The 23,775-nt window shown below is 43.5% G+C and overlaps 1 protein-coding gene across 2 annotated transcripts in view; it reads left to right on the top strand.

The window, feature by feature from the left end:
• Nucleotides 1-23,775, top strand: part of CPQ (carboxypeptidase Q) — a 389,493-nt gene that overhangs the window by 304,560 nt on the left and 61,158 nt on the right. For both annotated transcript variants that reach the window (XM_038745090.1, XM_038745091.1), the window contains one exon: nt 20,524-20,725. In XM_038745090.1, the coding sequence (XP_038601018.1) occupies nt 20,524-20,725 (202 nt within the window). The remainder of the gene's footprint in view (nt 1-20,523; nt 20,726-23,775) is intronic.

The following is a 23,775-nucleotide window of genomic DNA, read 5'->3' as shown; positions in this document are numbered from 1 at the left end:
CACTCAGTAAATAGCTTTGATTGATTGCTCCTTCTACCTTTTATATCCATTCAGACTCCTGGGCAAAATCTCCCATGCTGCCTGCAGACTAGAATTTTTTTTATGGTATTTGTTAAGCGTTTACTATGTTCCAGGTACTACATTAAGCACTGGGGTAGTTACAAACTAATCAGTATGGAATCAGCGTGGCTCAGTGGAAAGAGCCCGGGCTTGGGAGCCGGAGGTCATGGGTTCTAATCCCGGCTCCGCCACTTGTCAGCTGTGTGACTTTGGTCAAGTTGCTTAACTTCGCTGGGCCGCAGTTACCACATCTGTAAAATAGGGATGAAGACTGTGAGCCCCATGTGGGACAACCTGATCACTTGTATCCCCCTCAGTGCTTAGAACAGTGCCTTGCACATAGTAAGCGCTAACAAGTACCATCATCATTATTATTTTTATGGACCCAGTCCAAGTCCCATGGGGCTCACAGCCTTAGTCCCCATTTTACAGATGAGGTAACAGAGGCTAAAGAAGTTAATCAATCAATCATATTTATTGAGCGCTTACTGTGTGCAGAGCACTGTACTAAGCACTTGGGAAGTACAAGATGGCAAGATATAGAGACAGTCCCTACCCAACAGCGGGCTCACAGTCTAAAAGGGGCTCACAGTCTAAAAGACTAAAAGTTAAGTGATTTGCCAAAGGTCACACAACAAGCAAGTGGCGGAGCCGTGTTTTTGGCGGGAAATCCGACTAGCTGCTTGAAATGACAAACTCCTCCAGTCCCATAATAAAATCCTACATCCACCATTCCATAAGATATTTTGGAATCCAGTTTATTCCATCTTTGTATCATCTATTCTTAGCATTTCCCCCTTCCTCCCCTCTCCCCTTCAACTGCCCTCTACTTTCCATCTATGCCATTTTACTTTTTTGCCTCAACCTCACTTGGCTAAAATTAGAAGCCGAGATTGACATTAACTTGTCATGTGAGTCTTTTTAAGTACATCAGCTGAACACCCTGGTAATTGTCTTGGCTTGCCTGAAAAACAAACACTTGCGGTTTTTAGCATATGTTCACGTCCTATTTCCCATATACTCCTTTTTCACTATTATTACCATGGTGACGCTCTCAGAGTTGATTTGTTGTGTTTATATATAAATTAACTGAGCTGTCCTTTGACTGTAACCTGTGTGTGAGAGAAATTTATAATGATTAAGGGAAACTCTGACCACACAGGGCTCATAATCTAAGAGGGAGGCAGAGCCGATGCTTATCTCGATTATACAGATGAGGGAACAGAATTTAGGTGACTTACCCAAGGTCATACATCAAGTCAGGGGGCAGATCTAGGTCAAGAATCTGAGTGTCTTGACTCTTGGAGTTTTAATCGTTCCCCTAGGCCACACGGCCTTAGACTGCAGCGGGTCCCATAGAGATTATAAGGCCCCACAGCAGTGCAAGTTTGTCTTACAAGAATGCAAAATTCACAGGACAGCAATGGTCATGTTAGGTCAATCTGTCCATTCCCCCACCTCTAAAAAGAATTAAATGTGAACTCTCCAAAGATCTAAATGTACACTGACTGATCGATCAAGCCAGCACCCGTTTTCCAGCACAGCCAACACACAGATACTTTACGAAGCTTTTCTTAGTCGATGTGCCATCTCCCCGATCCTTTGGTGAATGGGCTAAGTTCAAAAACGGATCCTGGACACGAGAGGAAGTTAAAGCCGCCACTCTGGTCTCAGCTCGAGAGGAGGTTTGCTCCTGACTTTGCTTAATAGGGAGCGGCTAGCTGCAGAGCACAAAGTAGAGCTCTGTGAGAGGAATCACACAGATTGTTTATTTTCTTCTTCACTTGAACTGGGAATTCCAGGGTCACTTCTACAGCTGCAAACGATGATGCGGTGTGACTCAGCAGCACACATGTCATGCCATAATTTGCTTTTGGGAACCTGGTTGAGCCTAGCACCTGACCAAATATCGTCACTATCCTCATCTGTAAACAGTTAAACAGTTGTGTTGAGTCAAGTAAATATCAGCGCTGTATTCCCAGCGTTCTGGGGTTCTGGTGCAGGGTGGGGTCCAATTCCTTAGTGGCATAGTGCATTGCTTGATTTTTTTTTTTAAGAGCAGTCCTTCCAAACTCTTTTTAGATTGGGACATCTTGGTTGGGCTATCTTTGCTTTTTCTACCGATACCCAGGAAAATCTAAGATGGTCACTTCACTCTGGAAGGGTGACCAGTTCCGAGGAGCCAAATTTCTAGGAACAGGTGGAACTTCTCACTGGAAAGCGTCATGATTTTAACTATTGATCAGTTAGAAGGCCAAAAAGCCTCAGTAAAGGAAAGTGAGGTAGAAGAGGAAAACAAGTAAAGCCATCTCTGGACCATAACCTTGTCTCTAGACTGTAAGCTTGTCATGGGCAGGGAATGTGTCTGTTGTTATACTGTAATAATGATGGCATTTAAGTGCTTACTATGTTCCAAACACTGTTCTAAGCACTGGGGTAGATACAAGGTAATCAGATTGTCCCACATCGGGCTCACAGTCTTAATCCCCATTTTCCAGATGAGGGAAGTGAGGACCAAAGTCACACAGTTGACAAGTGGCGGAGTCGGAATTAGAACCCACGACCTCTGACTTCCAAACCCGGGCTCTTTCCACTGAGCCAAGTGCTTAGTACAATGTTTTGTGCACAGTAAGCATTCAATAAATATGATTGAATGAATAAATATTTTTATATCTGAAGACTCCAGGCTTTATCTGCCGTGACTAATCCTTTGTAATTATGTAAGCAAGCCAGCCACACACTACCAACTGTGCCTCTAATAGTTAAAAAGATATGCAATATCAAGTGAAGTGTCGTAGTGCATTTCATATGTATTTCAAATATGCCTCCCCAGTCCATCATATTTATTGAGCATTTTCTGTGTGCAGAGTAAATTGGTTCTGTAATTACCTAAAAAGGAATAGCACAGTATCGAGGGTTCAGCATCATCATCATCATCAATCATATTTATTGAGCGCTTACTGTGTGCAGAGCACTGTACTAAGCACTTGGGAAGTACAAGTTGGCAACATATAGAGACAGTCCCTACACAACAGTGGGCTCACAGTTGATTAGTTAAATCGTTTTTTGGTAGGATATGACTTCTCACAAATTTGGCCTAGTGGATACAGCACAGGCCTGGGTGTCAGAGGACTTGGATTCTAATTCTGGTTCTGCCACTTTTCTGTTGTGTGAACTTGGGCAAGTCATTTAACTTCTCTGTGCCTCAATTATCTTATTCCATGAGCCTCATGTGGGACATGGACTGGGTCCAACTTGATTAGCTTGCATCTACCCCAGCACTTAGTACAGTGCCTGGCATATAGTAAGAGCTTAACAAAAACCATTAAAAAAATGCACATAAGCAGCTTTTAGATCAGGTATTAGGAAACCAGTCGCTCAAAGCAATTAGTCCTCTAATGCACAGAGGGAGTCAACGTGTATCAACGAGTGAAGCGGCATGGCCTAGTTGAAAGAGCATGAATCTGGGGGTCAGAAGGCCTGGATTCTAATCCTACCTTTGCCACTTGTCTGCTGTGTGACCTTGGGCAAGTCACTTCACGTCTGTGTGCCTCAATTACCTCATCTGTGAAATGGGAATTCAGACTGGGAGCTCTATTGGGGACAGCCCGTTGTTGGGTAGCGACCATCCCTATATGTTGCCAACTTGTCCTTCCTAAGGACTTAGTACAGTGCTCTGCACACAGTAAGTGCCCAATAAATGCGATTGAATGAATGACATGGGTTGTGTCCAACCTGAGTTACTTATATCTACCCCAGCGCTTAGTACAGTGCCTAGAACATAGTAAGCAATTATTACCTTAAAAAAAAGTGACTCTTTGAACTGACCGAAGTGTACATAAATCTACATGTTCAAATTTTCCTTCAAATAAGAAAATAGGAAACAGAGGTTTAACCTATGGTTATATGCATCTATTTACTTTAAAGTGCCCCCACAAAAATCAAATCCAGCCTCAGCCTGTTTTAATCAACCGTCATTATCTCTGCACCATTCAAAAAGGAAATAAACTATTATATTACATGAAGTATGTTTCTACATGCTGTATACAAGAGGCGGGATATCTTGTTACATGTTTTAGGTGAAATAAAAGGAGCGCAGAACTCCTTTACTCGGCCTTCTCTTTTTTCCTTTCCAAATTCACGCGGAGTGCATCCTCGATTACTCGTTTCACAATAGTGGGCCAAAGTTTTGGTTGAAGAACAGTTTTTGTGATGCCACAGTTCCAACATCTCAGTGACCTGGCTTTTCATTCTGATTTCTTTGTGCAAAGACATTTTGTTTTTCCAACTCACCCACCATGTGCTAACAATTAGCCAGTGACTCTATAAATGAAGAGGGGGAAAAAGCAATGTCATATACTGTGGGAGGTTTGTTTTTGTAGGGTTTTTTAAATTGAAAACATATGTGAACATTAATATATAAATAGAAAACAAGAAGAACCTGTTGTAATGTTAGCAGCAGCATATAAAATTCTACAAGAGAAAAATTCAAACATTGTAATACCAAGTGGTGCCAGAGTTTGGGTTTATTGACATCTGCTTGTAATGGCTAATTCTATCAAGGAAATTTTATTATTTTGGGCTCTTCATTCCTGGTTGGAGGGAAGTTGTGGGTCAGCTGGGGTGATGGGGGGAGGATTCAATCATTTTCTCCTATAACATGTATATTTTCTGAGAGGTTAAAAGAACTTTGTGACCTGTCTCATTTATTCTTGCCTCCTCCTTGCGGGAGAGATGCAGCAAATTGTGTTAGTGGTGCCAGAGTATTCATCCATTCAATCATATTTATTCAGCACTTGCTGTGTGCAAAGTATCTTTTGCATGTCAAGGCTGGGAAATTCCCATGATGCTAAGTTACTAAAGAAGAGCTCCTGGTGACAGGATTTCCAGTGATTGGTGGCATTAATAATAATAATATAATAATAATAATAATAATAGCATTTGTTAAGCACTTACTATGTGCAAAGCACTGTTCTAAGTGCGGGGGGGGGATACAAGGTGATCAAGTTGTCCCACGTGGGGCTCACAGTCTTAATCCCCATTTTACAGATGAGGTAACTGAGGCTTAGAGAAGTTAAGTGACCTGCCCAAGGTCACACAGCAGACATGTGGCGGAGTCAGGATTTGAACCCATGACCTGTGACTCCAAAGCCTGTGCTCTTTCCACTGAGCCACGCTGCTTCACTATGAGCCCATTCTTGGGTAGGGACCATCTCTATATGTTGCTGACTTGTACTTACAAAGCGCTTAGCATAGTGCTCTGCACACAATACGCGCTCAATAAATATGATTGAATGAATTTCATGGGCGGTCATAATAATAATGATGGTTAATGTTAAGCGCTTACTATATGCCAAGCACTGTTCTAAGCATTGGGGTAGCTACAAGGTTATCAGGTTGTCCCACGTCGGGCTCCCAGTCTTAATCCCCATTTTACAGATGAGGTTACTGAGGCACTGAGGCCTTCCCAGACTGAGCCCCTTCCTTCCTCTCCCCCTCGTCTCCCTCTCCATCCCCCCCATCTTACCTCCTTCCCTTCCCCACAGCACCTGTATATATGTATATATGTTTGTACATATTTATTACTCTTTATTATTTATTTATCTTGTACATATCTATTCTATTTATTTTATTTTGTTAGTATGTTTGGTTTTGTTCTCTGTCTCCCCCTTTTAGACTGTGAGCCCACTGTTGGGTAGGGACTGTCTCTATATGTTGCCAATTTGTACTTCCCAAGCACTTAGTACAGTGCTCTGCACATAGTAAGCGCTCAATAAATACGATTGATGATGATGATGATGAAGTGACTTGCCCAAGGTCACACAGCAGACAAGTGGCGGAGCCGGGATGAGAATGCATGTCCTCTGACTCCCAAGGTCTGGCTCCTTCCAATAAGCAGCACTGTTTTCATAGTGTAGAGGTGATGGGGAGCACACATCAAGGAGCCCTGCGGCCTTCTTCCCACCCTGTTCAAAATTGAAGGTTATCCACAAGCCACCGGGCAAATGCCTGCATGTCTGCTGAGGCAGATTGACTCCGAACATAATCCCCGAACGTAGAAACTGGAAGAGGAAGAGGTTAGAGTGACTTGCCTAAGGCCCACATGGCCTGTGACCACACCGGGCAACTATGTGTTTCAAATTAGATTTTTCTGTTGTAAAATTTCCATTACCGACCCATAACTGCATGAGGTAAATCACACTCCCTGTTCCAAATCCAGTGCTTGGGAGGGGAGCCCTGAACAGGCAGAGGGAATGTTTCTGAGCGATCAGGAATCCAAATGCCAGTAGGCTACCCAGGTTGACAGCCTGTCTGTAATTCCTGTACTTGTGGCCAGTTCCTGTTTTTTTACTTGGGAGCATTTTGTTCTAGGAAGTTTTCACGGTCTCTTTCCTGTTGCCACAGGTTAGGATGGGGGGGAAAAAGAGTAGGGGGAGGAAGGGAAGAAATGAAAATAGCTGGAGTGTTAAGTCCTGTGTGGACACACAAACCTACCTGGAGAAAATGAAATGGGAAAAGAGTGGCGTGAAATGTGTCCTCTCCCCTTTTAGTGTGAATGGAGTTTTGTGTTCCTGGATAATTTCATTTTCCCGTTTGGGGATTTTTGTTGAAAGCAGCAGTGATTTTGCCACTTCCGGATCCGATGAGGTCAGGCCACCGGTGGGGATTATGAATCCCAGACCTCCCTCTGCTAATCTGGAAGTAACAGACTTCCATTAAGTGACGCTGGCTGTGCAGGTTAAAATAATAATAATAATGATGGTATTGTTAAGTACTTACTATGTGCCAAGTACTGTTCTAAGGGCTGGGGTAGAAACAAGGTAATCTGGTTGTCCCACGTGGGGATCACAGTCTTAATTCCCCATTTTATAGATGAGGTAACTGAGGCACAGAGCAATTATGTGACTTGCACAAGGTCACATAGCAGACAAGCGGAGAAGCCGGGATTAGAACCCACATCCTCTTATTCCCAAACCTGTGCTCTTGCCACTAGGTCAAGCTGCTTGAGAAGGAGCGTGGCTCAGTGGAAAGAGCCCTGTCTTTGGAGTCAGAGGTCATGGGTTCAAATCCCGGCTCCGCCAATTGTCAGCTGTGTGACTTTGGGCAAGTCACTTCACTTCTCTGAGCTTCAGTTCCCTCATCTGTAAAATGGGGATTAAGACTGTGAGCCCCACATAGGATAAACTGATCACCTTGTATTCCCCCAGCACTTAGAACAGTGCTTTGCCCAAAGTAAGCACTTAACAAATACTATTATTATTATTATTATTATTCTCTACATTATGGGATGCATTGATGTCATCTAGAACCTTGTGAAAACCTGCAGAACGTGGAAAGTGTGACATGGGTGGATCCCAGCCACAGGCTATGCTCTAGTTCTGTGACATCACCCTTACAGGTTCCTGTAAACATAGTGCTGCTTCTCATGGGACTTGATAGAAGGAAATGAGATGGACGGAGGGTGGGCTTTTAAAAGTCAAATACTAGGCATAAAAGGCTCCCTGTGCTGTGTTTTTCCAGGTGGACTGTTCAGTTTGGTCTAAGCAGTAACGTCTCCCAACTCTCCCAAGCACTTAATACAGTGCTCTGCACACAGAAAGTGCTCAATAAATACGACTGGCTATTGACAGGAAACAGAGTGGCTGAAAATCGGACAAAACCAGACAATAACCACCCTATCAATCAGCAGTATTTGTTAAGCGATTCTGGGTCCAGAACACTGTACTAGACACTGTACTAAATGCAGAGAAACAGTGTGGCTCAATGGAGAGAGCACGGGCTTGGGAGTCAGAGATCAGGGATTCAAATCCCGGCTCTGCCTATTGTCAGCCGTATGACTTTGGGCAAGTCACTTAACTTCTCTGGGCCTAAGTTACTTCAACTGTAAAATGGGGAGGAAGACTGTGAGCCCCATTTGGGACAATCCGATCACCTTGTATCCTCCCCAGCACTTAGAACAGTGCTTTGCACTTAGTAAGCACTTAACAAATGCCATTATTATTATTATTATTACAATATAAAAGAGTTGGGAGACACATTCCCTGCCCACAACAAGCTATAAGAGGGGGAGACAGACAGTAGGATAAATAAATGAATTATGAATATGTACAGAAGTGCTATGGGTCTGAGGTTGGGATGAATATCAAATGCTCAAAGAGTACATATCCAAATGCACCCTATCCTACTTCTATTTAAGTTTACATGGACTACTCAAAGTGTCCCTGGTCTTGCAGAATTTAGCCAGTTAAGCCAGGTCTGAATGCTGGAGCTTAATGTAAATCTTATTTGTTGTATTAATGATAGTATTTAAGAGCTTACTATATGTCAACTACTGGTCTAAGTGTTGGGTTAGAACCAGGGTTGCATCCCTGTCGCATGTGGGACCTCGCAGGGCCACACCAGGGAAGTTTCCAGTACTCTACCAGTCTTGGCTATGGGAGGGAGAGTCAAGCAGAGGCCTACCCATTCCAATTCCAGTTTGGGCAGTGGCTAGTGAGTGGAAGGCAATCTGCTGCAAGTCAAAACTCACCCGTGGTGGGCAGCAGTCGCATGGGACAGATTTGAGGGCAGAGACTCAAGTTTACTGCACGAAAGGAGGCAATGGTAAACCACTTCCAGATTTTTACCAAGAAAACTCTATGGATACACTACCAGAACGATTGCAGATGGAGATGGCGGTGTTCTGGGAGAGATGTGTTCTTGGTGTTGCTATGGGTCGGAAACAACTCTACGGCATATGACAAGACAAGATATGTACATAATTTAGACCAAGAGCCCCATGTGGGACAGGGGTAGATCCAAGCTAATCAGGTTGGACACAGTCCCAGTTGCACGTGAGGCTCATGGTCTAAATCCCCATTTTCCAGATGAGGTAACTGAGGCCCAGAGAAGTGAAATCAATCAATCAATCAATCAATCATATTTATTGAGCGCTTACTATGTGCAGAGCACTGTACTAAGCGCTTGGGAAGTACAAATTGGCAACACAAAGAGACAGTCCCTACCCAACAGTGGGCTCACAGTCTAAAAGGGGGAGACAGAGAACAAAACCAAACATACCAATAAAATAAATAGGATAGAAATGTACAAGTAAAATAAATAAATAAATAGAGTAATAAATATGTACAACCATATATACATATATACAGGTGCTGTGGGGAAGGGAAGGAGGTAAGATGGAGGGATGGAGGGGGGAAATGACTCGCCTAAGGTCACAAAGTAGGCAAATGGCAGAGTCAGACTTAAAACCTAGGTCCTTCTAACTCCCAGGCCCATGCTCTATCCACTAGGCCATGCTGCTTCCCCTAACTATACATTTACTATAATATACCCAGTTCTCTTATTATGTGATGACTGGGTTTTTGCAGAACCCTACGCTCAAGAAAACTTGTGTTATGGTACTCCCCTGTTGTGACACCATGAACACATGACCAGCTGTTTCTCCTGATATAGCATCACACTGTGTCCAGGAAGACATGCCCAGAAAGAACATTCCTTAATTGTACCACTGTATTCTATCCAAAACACAGAGTGAAAGCACACATTTTGGTAGAACTGAGAGTAATGTTATCACAGAGTCAAGCAGTCATACCCATTCCATTTCTAGATTGGGCAGTGGCTAGTGAGTGGCAGGCAATCTGCTACAAGTCAAAACTCCTCTGTGCTGGGCAGCAGCCACGTGGGAGAGAGTCGAGGGTGGGGACTCAAGTTTACTGCGCAGAAGGAGGCAGTGGTAAAACACGTCTGTATTTTGACCAAGAAAATGCTATGGATACACTTCTAGAATGATTGCAGATGGAGAGGGGGGGCATTCTGGGAGAGACGTGTCCATGGTGTAGCTATCGCTCAGAAACAACTCGACGGCAAAAGACAAGATATGTACATAATTTAAACCGTAAACCCCATGAGGGACAGGGACTGTGTCTGACTTTCTTAGTCTGAATCTACCCCAGCACTTAGAAGAGTGGTTGACATATGGCAAGTGTTTAATACCATAAAAAAAACATTTTGCAATATACATTTCCCTAAAATGGATTGAGTCTTGAACAGTAACAACATTACTGCCTTATACTGCCTAGGGGCAGATACCCATAACTTCTTTATATTTATATTATTTATATTTATACCTGCCCCCTCCTGTAGACTCTAAGCTTGTTATGGGCAGGGAACTTGTCCACCAACTTTGCTGTATTGTACTGTTCTCTGGATACAGTAAGTGCTCAAAAAATACCATTGATTGATAACCGCAAAGGGGTGTATAATTACCAGATGGGGAAGTGCTGAAATTACAGGTAGCAGGATACAGCAAGGTAGGGAGATTATATATTTACAAGGAAGGCCTGTAGGAAGAACTATAGTTTCCAAAGTGTTTTGAGGATGGGAAGAGCCTTGCCCTGTCAGATGTGAAGAGAGAGAGGGAGTTTCAGGATGGAGGGAGATTGTGAAGACCTCGTTCAGCAGTGAAATAGATGACAGTGAGGCCAGTAAGTAATTTAGATCAAGAAGAATGGAGTGTTTGAGCTGGGGTGTAGTGGAAGGAGAAGCTGCATAATTAAGAGGGAAATCAATCGATTGATTTATTTAGCACTTACTGTGTGCAGAGCACTATCCTGAGTACTCGGAAGATTACACTTCAGTAGAGTTGGTAGACATGATTCCACAAGGCACTTACAGTCTAGTAGGAGAGACAGTCACTAAAATAAATATTGGATAGAGGGATCACCAGAGTATAAGGATATGTATTTACGTAGCATGAAGCAGCGTGCTTTGAGAAGCTGCTCTGAGAAGCAGCATGGCTCAGTGGAAAGAGCATGGGCTTTGGAGTCAGAGGTCACAGGTTTAAATCCCGGCTCTGCCAATTGTCAGCTGTGTGACTTTGGGCAAGTCACCCAACTTCTCTGTGCCTGAGTTACCTCATCTGTAAAATGGGGATTAAGACTGTGAGCCCCCCTTGGGACAACCTGATCACCTTGTTACCTCCCCAGTGCTTAGAACAGTGCTTTGCAAATAGTAAGTGCTTAATAAATGCCATCGTCATTATTATGATTATTAAGTGCTGTGGGGCTGGGGTGGGGCAAGTATCAAAGTGTTTAAGTAGCACAGACCTATGTACATAGATGACATAGAGGGCAGGGTACATAGGGTGGAGAAATGAGGGGTAAGTTAGGGAAGGTCTGGTGGAAGAGATATAATTTTAGTAGAACTTGGAAGATGAGGAGGGTGGTAGTCTGTCAGATATGAAGGGGAAGGGGAGTTGAGGACAGAATATCTGTAAGCTCATCGTGGGCAGGGAATGTCACTGTTTATTGTTGTATTGTACTTTTCCAAGTGCGAAGTACAGTGCTCTGCCCTCAGTAAGCACTCAATCAATAGGATTGAATGAATGAATGACAGAAGCAAGAGTTCAGAGGTGAGAAGCGAGGTTGCTACACAATGAATTTCAGACGTTGGCATTTGAGAAATTAAGTGTGTATGGCTCGGTTATTGTAGGAGTTCAGTGAGGTAAACTAGGAGGGGGCAAGCTGATTGAGTGCATTAAAGCCAATGGTAAGGGGCTTCTGTTTGGTATGGAGATGGATGGGCACCCGCTGGAGGTTTCTGAAGAGTTGGATGATATATAGATGATCAGCAGAGTAAAGTATGGACTGGAGAGGGGAAAAAATGGAGGCAAGAAGGTCAGGTAGAAGCTGATGAAAGTGTCTGGCCTAGGAGAGGGTTGATGAGTGCCTTCAAGTCAATGGTCAAGAGTTTCTGCTTCATGAGGATAAAAATAGGTAAATATTGAAGGATTTTAAGGAATAGGAACACAACGCGGCATGATGTTTTGTATTTCTTTGAAGAGACCAAATCAATCAATCATCAGTGGTATTTATTGAATGCTTGGCATGTGCAGTAATAATAATAATAATAATAATGATAATGTTGGTATTTGTTAAGCACTTACTATGTGCAAAGCACTGTTCTAAGCGCTGGGGTAGATACAAGGTAATCAGGTTGTCCCACGAGGGGCTCACAGTCTTCATCCCCATTTTACAGATGAGGGAACTGAGGCCCAGAGAAGTGAAGTGATTTGCCCAAAGTCACACAGCTGACAAGTGGCGGAGCCAGGATTTGAACCCACGGCCTCTGACTCCAAAGCCCGGGCTCTTTCCACTGAGCCACGCTGCTTCTCTGAGTACATTGTACAGTACATTGTACTAAGTGCTTGGGAGATTATAGTACATTGGAGTGGATGAACATAATCCATGACCACAAGGAGTTTACAGTCTAGACAGGGAGACTGACATTAAAATAAATTTTAGATAGAAGAAATGTCAGAATATAAAGATATATGAATAAGTGCTGTGGAGCTGTGAGCCCCTTGTTGGGTAGGGACTGTCTCTATATGTTGCCAACTTGTACTTCCCAAGTGCTTAGTACACTGCTCTGCACACAGTAAGCGCTCAATAAATACGATTGAATGAATGAGTGAATAGAGAAACAGCATGGCCTAATGGGTAGAGCACGGGCATAGGAGTCAGAAGGACCTGCATTCTAATCCTGGCTCTGCTACTTGTCTGCTGTGTGACCTAGGGCAAGTCACTTAACTTCTCTGTATCTGTTACCTCATCTATAGAATGGGGATTAAAGCTCTGAGCCCCCTGTGGGTCATTGACTGTGACCAACCTAATTTGCTTGAATCAACTCCAGTGCTTAGTACAGTGCCTGGCACATAATAAGGGTTTAACAGATGCTATTTTTAAAAAAGTGTTTAAGGCTTGCAGATGATCCCAAGTCCATAAACAGGGAGGAAAGGAGGGCAAATAGGGAAAATGAGGACTCAGTTGGCAAAGGCCTCTTGGAGGAGATGTGATTTTATGGTGATCTATCAGATATGAAGGAGAAGAGACTTCCAGGGCAGAAAGGAGGTGTGGGCAAGGAGTTTGTGGTGAGCTGGATGAGATCAGGTACCGTGGCATTTACAGGAGTCGAGTGGGCAGGCTAGGCTGTAATAGGAAATCAGCGAGGTAAAGTAGGAGGGAAGAGCTAATTGAGTGCTTTAAAGTCAGCTGTCAGAAGTTTCTGTTCACGTGGAGATGGATGCACAACCACTGGAAGTTTTTGAGTGGGAGATGTATAGGTAATGTTTCTTTTAGAAAATGATCCAGGCAGCAGAGAGTAGTATGGACCAGACTGGGGAGAGGCAGGTGGCAGAGAGGTCAGTGAGGAGGAGGATGCAGTAGACAAAACAGGATGTGATAAGTGCTTGGATCAGTGTGTACCTCTTGGGATGGAAGGGAAAGGGAGGATTTTAGAGACGTCGTGAAGGTAGAACTGACAGGATTTTGTGACAGACTGCATATGTGGGTTGAATGAGCGAGATGAGTCTGGGGTAATGCCAAGGTTACAGGTTTGTGAGACAGCGAGGATAGGGGTAATATCTAGAGTGATAGGAAAGTCAAGGGAAGGACAGGATTTGGGTAAAATGATGAACTGTGTTTTGGACAGGTTAAGTTTGAGGTGTCAGCAGGACACTGAACTATAGATGCTCTGAAGCTAGGTGGGAATGCGAGACTGTTGAGAAGGAGAGGGGGAAGAAGAGTTAGATTTGGGAGTCATCCTCATAGGATGAAGGCAGGAGAGGAGAGAGGAGAAACTGGAGGCCGGGAGATCAGCGAAGTGGCTGATGCACTAGTCCACCTGGATATGGGCAAGTGCCTGGGACCAATAGGCCAGCTGATTGACCTTTTTTTTAATCATATCTGATGACCTTTCAGTTCCTTTTCCATTAATTGGTTCCTTTAAAGCTTGTACTGTGGCCAGCTGAGGGGTGATACCCTAGATAGGGTAGGGACCGTCTCTACATGTTGCCAACTTGTACTTCCCAAGCGCTTAGTACAGTGCTCTGCACACAGTAAGCGCTCAATAAATACGATTGAAAAAAAAAAGAAGAGGGATTTGAAGAATGAAGGGAATTATCTTGTCACAGGGACCTGACCTTTGTCACTTCATCCACTTCCCTTGACCCCTCAGGTCAAGTAGGCTAAGAGAGGTACCCTTAAGCCCTGATTTGTTCCCTTCATTCACCCCACCACCACCAGTCCCACAGCACTTATGTACAAATCTGTAATTTATTCTTTTATTTTAACATCTGCACCCCCCTCTAGACTGTAAGCTCATTGTGGGCAGGGGATGTGTCTAACAACTCTGTCGTATTGTACTCTCCCAAGTGCATAATACAGGTCACTGCTCATTGTAAGTTCATTCATTCATTCAATCGCATTTATTGAGAGCTTACTGTGTGCAGAGCACTGTACTAAGCGCTTGGGAAGTACAAGTTGGCAACATATAGAGACGGTCCCTACCCAGAAATGGGCTCACAGTCTAGAAGGTGCTCAGTAAATACTATTTGTTGATTGATTGATGAGTTCAAGCCTTTAGATGCCCCAGATTCTTGGGGTAGCTCTCTTTTAAGCATCTGCAAGTCAGCACAATCCCATGAGTCCCTGTCAGTGAAACTGATGAAGAAAGACTAGGGATATTTTTCATTGGTTTTTATATTTTGACTTTCTCTGTGATTAGTGGTTTTGAACACTGCCCTTTTTAGATCCAATTTTGACTCTGGAATTTGTTTTTGAAAATGTATGGTAGCAACCGGAATGTTGAAGTGAGATAAATGTTATTTTATAAGACTACTCAAAGCTGTTCACTTGGAAAAACATGTTTGGTTTAAGGAAGTTGTGGGTTATGTTCAAGGAGAAGGTATCCTGCTAAATGTGGATTTAGAGTGACACCCATCAGAAACTTCTGTGAACCAGAGGTGGAGGATCATTTTTAAAATAGTGTGTAAAGCAATTATTTATGCTCAGATTAGCCAGATAAACTCTGGAAAAGAAAAATATGTTATTATTCCTAATAACATCACTTAACATTCTTTCTCCACATTGACTTGTATTTGTGGTTTCAAATGTTTTGCTTTTACTGTGACAGGAAAGACAGAGGCAAAATAATAGAGCCTTTGTGCAGAAGGACTAAATCGTATTAATCGAGTTGTGCTTGAATAATAATAATTATTATTAAGATATTCGTCAAGTGCTTACTATGTATGAAGCACGGTTCTTAATGCTGGGGAAGATACAAGTCTATTAGGTTGGACACAGTCCCTGTCTCATATGGGGCTCAAAGTCTAAGTAGGATGGAGAACAGGTACTGAATCCCCATTTTACAGATGAGGAAACTGAGCCATGGAGAAGTTAAGTGACTTGTGCAAGATCACGTGGCAAGCAATGGACATCTCCAGGATTAGAACTAGGTCTTGATGATGATAATGACTATGTATTTAAGTGCTTACTATGTTCCAGGCACTGTACTAAGCACTGGAGTGAATACGGGCAAATCGGGTCAGACACAGTCCCTTTCTCACATGGAGCTCACAGTCTTGAAACTCCATTTTACAGATGAGGTAACTGAGGCACAGAGAAGTGAACTGACTTGCCCACACTTAGCATACAGGTGTCAGAGCCAGAATTAGAACCCAGGTCCTTCTGAGTCCCAGGCCCTGCTCTTTCCACTAGGCCACACTAAAGACACTAGGGTACTGGAAAGCCAATTTGAGAAGGGCCTAAATTTGCAAATTTAGAGGTTGGCTGCTATTTAGATGTGTGACCATCAGGATATCTGGAGTTCTAAGCTGTGGGCTAAGATCCCTGGGAGGACATAGGTTTGTCTTTTCTTGCTGCTTTTATTTCAGAGAGAGTTTATACATTCGCTTCCTTTCGCAAACACTGGAAAGAACGGTCTAGTTTTATGTCAGAAAGACAGGGTTTTATATTTCTTCTACAATCACTGTCCTCTTTGGGGATTGAAGAGATACAACAAAATCAGCCGGCAACATCGAGTCTGATACTCCAAAGCCCTTGAGTCTTTTCAAAACTCCTAGCCCAAGCGAGGTTGAACTGCCACCCGTGAGAGGAGGCAAAATGGTACAGGAGCCCACAGAACCCACAGTTGGAGCCCTACATTCCAAGCGTTACTATGGTCACTCATCCTATCCCTATTGGATTACAACATTCTTCCTGATCTCCCAACCTCCTGTCTCTCCCCACTTCAGTCCGTACTTAACTTTGCTGCCTAGATTATCTTTCTACAGAAACGTTCTGGCCATTTCACCCCCTCCTCCTCAAAAGTCTCCAGTGGTTGCCCATCAACCTCCATATCAAACAAAAGCTCCTCACTATTGGCTTCGAAGCTGTCCATGACCTTGCCCCTTCTTACCTCACCTCCGTTCTCCCCTTCCACATCCCAGCCCACACACTCCACTCCTCTGGTGCTAACCCTTTTGCTGTGCCTTGTTCCCACCTGTCCCACCTTTGACCCCTGGCCTACGTCCTGCCTCTGGCCTGGATTGCCCTCCCTCCTCAAATCCACCCAACAATCACACTCCCCCCCTTCAAAGTCCTACCAAAGGCTCACCGCCTCCAGGAAGCCTTCCCAGACTAAGCCCCCCCTTTTACTCAGCTCTCCCTCCCCTCCCCATCGCCCCAACTCACCCCCTTTGCTCTACCCATCTCCCTGCCCCACAGCACTTGTGTATATGTACATATCTATAATTTTATTTATATTAATGCCAGTTTACTTGTTCTGATGTGTATATAATAATAATAATAATAATAATAATAATAATAATAATAATAATAATAATGGCATTTATTAAGCGCTTACTATGTGCAAAGCAGTGTTCTAAGTGCTGGGGAGGTTACAAGGTGATCAGGTTGTCCCACTGGGGGCTCACAGTCTTAATCCCCATTTTACAGATGAGGTCACTGAGGCGCAGAGAAGTGACTTGCCCAAAGTCATACAGCTGACAATTGGCGAAGCTGGGATTTGAACCCATGACCTCTGACTCCAAAGCCTGGGCTCTTTCCACTGAGTCACGCTGCTTCTCTGTGTGTGCATGTGTATATATATACATATATATATAAAATACTTCTTATTTATATTGATGCTATTGATGCCTGTTGTTTTGATGTCTGTCTCCCCCCCTTCTAGACTGTGAGCCTGTTGTGGGCAGGGATTGTCTATCTTTGCTGCTGAATTGTACTTTCCAAGTGCTTAGTATAGTGCTCTGCACACAATAAACGCTCAGTAAATACGATTGAATGAATGAATCAATCAATATTATACAATAATTGTTGTACTAGTTAAATGCTTACTATGTGCCAAGCATTGTTCTGTTAGGGTTGATACAAGTTAATTACATTGCACACAGTCCCTGTATCACATGAGGCTCACAGCCTAAGAGGGAATAGGAATTATCCCCATTTTACAGATGAGGTAACTGAGATACAGAGGAAGTGAAGTGACTTGTCCAAGGTCACACAGCCAACAAGTGGAAGAGCAGGGATTAGAACCCAGGGCCTCTTACTCCCAGGCCTGTGCTCTTTCCACCAGGCCATGCTGCTTCCTAGGAACCCAAGACCATAGATGACACACTTGATTAATTACAAAGTCTTTATATACCATTCATTCATTCATTCATTCGTTCATTCAGTCGCATTTATTGAGCACTTACTGTGTGCAGAGCACTGTACTAAGCGCTTGGGTAGTACAAGTTGGCAACATATAGAGACGGTCCCTACCCAACAGCGGGCTCCCAGTCTAGAAGGGGGAGATAGACAACAAAATAAAATAAATAGAATAAATATGTACAAATAGAATAAATAGAGTAATAAATACGTACAAACATATATACACAAGTTATTCTCCCCCTTCTAGACTGTGAGCCCACTGATGGGTAAGGACTGTCTCTATATGTTGCCAACTTGTATGTCCCAAACGCTTCGTACAGTGCTCTGCACACAGTAAGTGCTCAATAAATACGATTGAATGAATGAATGAATTTGGACCAAAAAACCTATCATTTGAGCAGCCCTCAAGAGCAGTGTTACCTAGTGGATAGAGCATGGCACGGGGAGTCAGAAGGACCTGGGTTATAATCCCTACTCTCCCACTTGTCTGCTGTGTGACCCTGGGCAAATCCCTTCACTTCTCCGTGCCTCAGATACAGTATCTGCAAATTGGAGATTGATACTGGGAGTCCCATGTGGGACAGGGAATGCATCCATCCTGATTATTTTGTATCCACTCCAGCGCTTAGTTCTGTGACCGGCACATAGTAAGTACTTAATAATAAGAACAATAATGGCATTTGTTAGGCACTTACTATGTGCAAAGCATTGTTCTAACTATACTTAACAAATGCAAAAAAACCCAACAAAACCTCGCTACTCCCTATGATGGGAGAGCTCTTGAGCCCACCCTTCTTCCCTCCCTAATCGCCATCAACCATCAACTGCCCTATTTACAGTGATACCTACCCCAGTGGTGTCAAATCATAATTATCCCCATCCCCAAAATCCCTCCCTCTAATTATCGGTCCAACTTCCTCCTATCATTCCTCTCCAAACTTCTTGGGTGAGTTGTCTACACCTCCTTACGCCCACTTCCTTTTTTTAAAAATTGTATTTGTTAAGCACTTGCTATGTGCCTGGTACTATACTAAAGGCACTGGAGTAACTGTTAGTCCCTGTCCCGCATGAAGGTAACAGTCTAAGTCAGCGGGAAGAGGATTTAATTCCTGTTTTATAGCTGGGGTAACTGAAGCACCGAGAAGTTATCATATCCCTTTACTACTGCATCAGCCTCCTCTGCCTTTTTTTTTTAATGGTATTTAAGTGCTTACTATGTGTCAGGAACTGTACTGAGCACTGGAGTTCGTACAAGCTAATCAGGTTGGACACAGTCCACATCCCACATGGGGCTCACAGTCTTACTGTCCATTAAACAGCTGTAGTTACTAAGGCACTAAGAAGTTAACTGACTTTTCCAAGGTCAGCTGTCCAGTGGCACAGCCAGGATTAGCACCCGGGTCCTTCTGACACCCAGTCCCATGCTCTATCCACAAGGCCAAACTGCTTCCTTAGACCTCCTTGCCTTCTGTCTCTTCCCAGTCCAGTCGATACTTAAGTCTGCCGCCTGGATCATTTTTCTGAAAAGCCATATCTCCCCAGTTCATGAAAACCTCCAATGGTTGCCCATTCACCTGTGCATCAAACAGAATATCTTCAAGGCACTTGTTCAGCTCCCTCCCACCTTTCCTCTCTTATCTACTACAGTACAGCCTGCCCACTTTGCTTCTCTAGCACCAACTTATTCACCGTATCTCGATCTCGTCTATCATTCATTCAGTCAGTCATATTAATTGAGGGTTTGCTGTGTTCAGTGCTGTGTTCAGCGCATGTTCTAAGCACTTGGGAGAGTACAATATAGCAATAAACAGACACATTCCCTGCCCACAATGAGTTTATACTCTATCATGTTGCCAGCCCCTTGCCCACATCTCCCCTCTGGTCTAGAACTCCCTTCTCCTTCATATCTGACAGACTGCCACACTCCCCACTTTCAAAATCCTTCTTAAAACACACCTCCCCCAGGAGGCCTTCCCAGATGGCCCATATTTCCCCTATCTACTCCCCCCGCCCAGGCCAACTATGCACTTGACTGTGCAGCCTTTTAGCACTTCAACACTCACTCCACCCACCCAATAGTCAGATAATTGTATTTATTGAGTGCTTACTGTGTGCAGAACACTGTACTGGAGAAGCAGTGTGGCTCAATGAAAACAGCACAAGCTTGGGAGTCAGAGGTCATGGGTTCTAATCCTGACACCGCCACTTGTCTGCTGTGTGACTTTGGGCAAATCACTTAACTTCCCTGGGCCTCAGTTACCTCATCTGTAAAATGGGGATTAAGACTGTGAGCCCCATGTGGGACAACCTCATTACCTTGTATCCCCCCAGTGCTTAGAACAGTGCTTGGCAAATAGTAAGTGCTTGACAAATGCCATCATTATTATTATTACTAAAGGCTTATGCTACTTATGTCAATATCATTATACTGTACTATTTCCCTCACCTGTAATTTATTTTAATGCCTGTCACCCCATCTAGACTGTAAGCTCCTTGTAGATAAGTATCATGTCTACCAACTCTTCTGTAATGTAATAATAATAATAATGATGGTATTTGTTAAGCACTTACTATGTGCCAAGCACTGTTCTAAGTGCAGGGTAACGTAATAATAATAATAATGACGGTATTTGTTAAGCACTTACTATGTGCCAAGCACTGTTCTAAGTGCAAGAGTAGATACAAGGTTATCAGGTTGTCCCTCATCTTAATCCCCATTTTACAGATGAGGTAACTGAGGTACAGAAAAGTTAAGTGACTTGCCCAAAGTCACACAGCAGACAAGTGGTGGAGCGGAATTAGAACCCACGTGCTTTTCCCACTGAGCCACGCTGCTTCTCTACTCTCCCAGGTGCTCTCAGTACATTGACGGATTGATTGAAAGGCATGATCCCTGCACTCAGGAAACTTAAAACTTGGGCTAATGTAGGCTTACCGTGTCTTTCTTTGTATTTAGGAAAACGTGTCCAACTTTAACCTCGTGATGGAGTCCGACCAGGGGAACTTCCTCCCGACTGGTTTAGCATTCACTGGGAATGAAAAAGCCCGGGCCATTATGAAGGAGGTGATGAACCTGCTACAGCCCATCAATATCACCCAGGTCTTTGAAGGCGGAGAAGGGGTTGACATTAACTACTGGATCGAAGCTGGAGTGCCAGGTAAGACTATCTCTTGTTCGCTATCCAGATTAGGGTGGATTCCTGTTCAAGTGATGTCTTGTCTCATGCCATCTTCGACCCATAGCGACGCCACGGACGCATCTCTCCCAGAACGCCCCACCTCCATCCGCAATCCTTCTGGTATTGTATCCATAGAGTTTTCTTGGTAAAAATATGGAAGTGGTTTACCATGGCCTCCTTCCGTGCAATTAACTTGTCTTCACCCTTGATTCTCTCCCGTGCTGCTGCTGCCCAGCACAGGTGAGATATCACCATGGAAAAGGAATCATCTGGAACATGTTGGCTCTTCACCTTTCCCTTTTCATTTTCCAACAGAATTTTAGCTGAATTGCCAGAAAGCAGCGTGGCTCAGTGGAAAGAGCCCGGGCTTTGGAGTCTGAGGTCATGGGTTCAAATCCCGGCTCCGCCAGTTGTCAGCTGCGTGACTTTGGGCAAGTCACTTAACTTCTCTGGGCCTCAGTTACCTCATCTGTAAAATGGGGATTAATAATGTGAGCCCTCTTGTACGAATTTATTACTCTATTTTATTTGTACATATTTATTCTATTTATTTTATTTTGTTAATATGTTTTGTTCTCTGTCTCCCCCTTCTAGACTGTGAGCCCACTGTTGGGTAGGGACCGTCTCGATATGTTGCCAACTTGTACTTCCCAAGCGCTTAGTACAGTGCTCTGCACACAGTAAGCGCTCAATAAATACAATTGAATGAATGAATGAATGTGGGACAACCTGATCACCTTGTAACCTCCCCAGCGCTTAGAGCAGTGCTTTGCACATAGTAAGTGCTTAATAAATGCCATTATTATTATTATTATCCACTGGCATGCAATATGGGTTTAAGTTTTTAAAGAGTTCAGGTTATGTTTGTGGCAAGTTTTAAATCTTCAAACTTGTAATAATCTGACATGGACTTATGGATTAAAAATAGAAAAGGCCCTTTTATTTTAATACAGAACCAACATTCTTTCAGTTTCCTGGCATCTGTTTTTTAATTATAATTCTGCTATTATTTTAAGGAAGAATTCCTATTTAGGGCTCTAAAAAATCATTTCCCGTAGATAAAGGACAGAGCACAAATTCCGTTATTTTCAGTAGGGAGAAAGTGAAAGATCATCACATTCTATTCAAAATGTTCAATGCTCAGAAAATGCTAACTGGAAATGTTCTTAAGGTTGTTAAATGTAGGGTGGCTATTGATTTGCTTTCTGTCATTAAGCCCTCATTGAACCCATTAAACCAAAAAGGCAGTTTTTCTTCAGAAAGGTAAGTCACATAAAGGAGATTTTTAAAGGAATAAATTTTATTTTGCAGGTGGGTTGGGTGGTTTGTTCCTAATAGAAAAATGTACTTTTATTAGTTTTAAAGCTGCCAGACTGTATATTTAACCTTTTTGACTTTTACACTGTTAGAGCATTTGAGAGGACCATTAACATTTTTGGAAAGGATTAAAGATTGAGCCATTATAAAGTACACCCACTCAAGGAAAATTTCTACATTTGCTGTCTTTTTTATTACAGAGAACCACTTGAACTTCATTTTCTAGTACAAATCAGTGAATTTTTGTGTTTTGGCTTTATTGGGGTACCCATCTATTTATCTATTCCTTGAAAGTTGCCCTCCATGAAGTTTGGATTACAAAGCCCTAGCAATGAATCTCCAGTGAATTTTGAACCATTTTTTTTTTATGTATTTGGATGACAGGAGGTTGTGTTTTCCAGAACTTGTGCTGTAGATTTTTCCCTTGCCATTATCCATCCTTCAGCTGTTTTCACTTTTGGTTACTCCCTCGTGTGGAAAACAGAGAAATGGATGGAAACTAATGGAAGTTGTCTTTTCAGCACCCTCTTTCTGGTCACCCTACCCTTAACCCTCTCACCCAGCACCCCCCCAACCCCTGTCCCACATCCCAGTCCCCCTTAGTTCACTTCCATCCAACTCTCCCCCACCCCTTGGGATACCCCCACCTTCTCCCCAGCCTCATCCTTGTTGTCCTATCCCAGTGTCACCCCCCCTCCAACCCCGGCCACACCAACCTCCATAAGGCCCCTCTCATCCATCCCTTTCCTACCCCTCACACTGCCCCCCTCCCCAACAGCCTCAGTCATATGTGGCCTATGAAATTCTCTCCACATCATGGAAAAGTTTCCCTTTATCCTTGACTTGTTTGAGGCCCAGTCACTGCTCCACCTTGCCCATACTGAAATCTGGCTCACCCCAGATGACATTGTCTCCCCTGCCTCTTCTCCCATTCCTCAAGAGACGCCGGGAAAGTAAGAGGAGTTGGTTTCCAACTTGTACTTCCTAAGCATTTAGTACAGTGCTCTGCACACAGTAAGTGCTCAATAAATACAATTGATTGATTTCCTTCTTGCTCCTCAATTCTGCTTTCGCACCATCCCACCTCCCTTCCTTCTAAGTCCTTATCAACTGCCTCTACCATCCACTCCTGTGACTACTCACGGTCATTTACCGATCCCTGGATCACTTCCACCACTCCTGTGCTTGACCTTTGGAGCACTGATGGAGGAAATACAAACACCTGGCCCACCTTGTTGATCTATAGATCTAATTTCATCCTCACCTGGTTTAATTCTGCCCACTCCTCCCCCTGAAAACAGTATTTCTCCATCCTTATCCACACCATTACCCACACCAGCTTTCAGATATTTAACTTTTTCCTCAACACCCCCTTACCTCTTCCGTGCCCCCAGAACCATTCTTCTAGTGATCTGTGGAAGGTCCTGGTTCTCTGAATTCCAGCATCTCTATCACTGCCAGTGCCTCAGGTATGGTGGACCAGAGAGAGAATGTCTGTTGTTATATTGAACTCTCCCAGCCACCTAATACAGTGTTTAGCACATGGTAAGCCCTCAATAATTATAATTGAAGAAGGAAGATGAAAGACCAGAAGCTGCTGGGAGATGGAATTGCTTGGCTCTGCCAGGACAATATTCCAGGGGCAATTCCTGCCAAAAATAAGCCTTTTTAGAGAAGGAAGAGGCTAAAAATAATAGTTGAAATTAGGTTTT

This window comes from Tachyglossus aculeatus, chromosome 4 (genome assembly GCF_015852505.1).
Source record: "Tachyglossus aculeatus isolate mTacAcu1 chromosome 4, mTacAcu1.pri, whole genome shotgun sequence".
NCBI lineage: Eukaryota > Metazoa > Chordata > Mammalia > Monotremata > Tachyglossidae > Tachyglossus > Tachyglossus aculeatus.
This window is presented reverse-complemented; position numbering and strand designations above follow the sequence as displayed.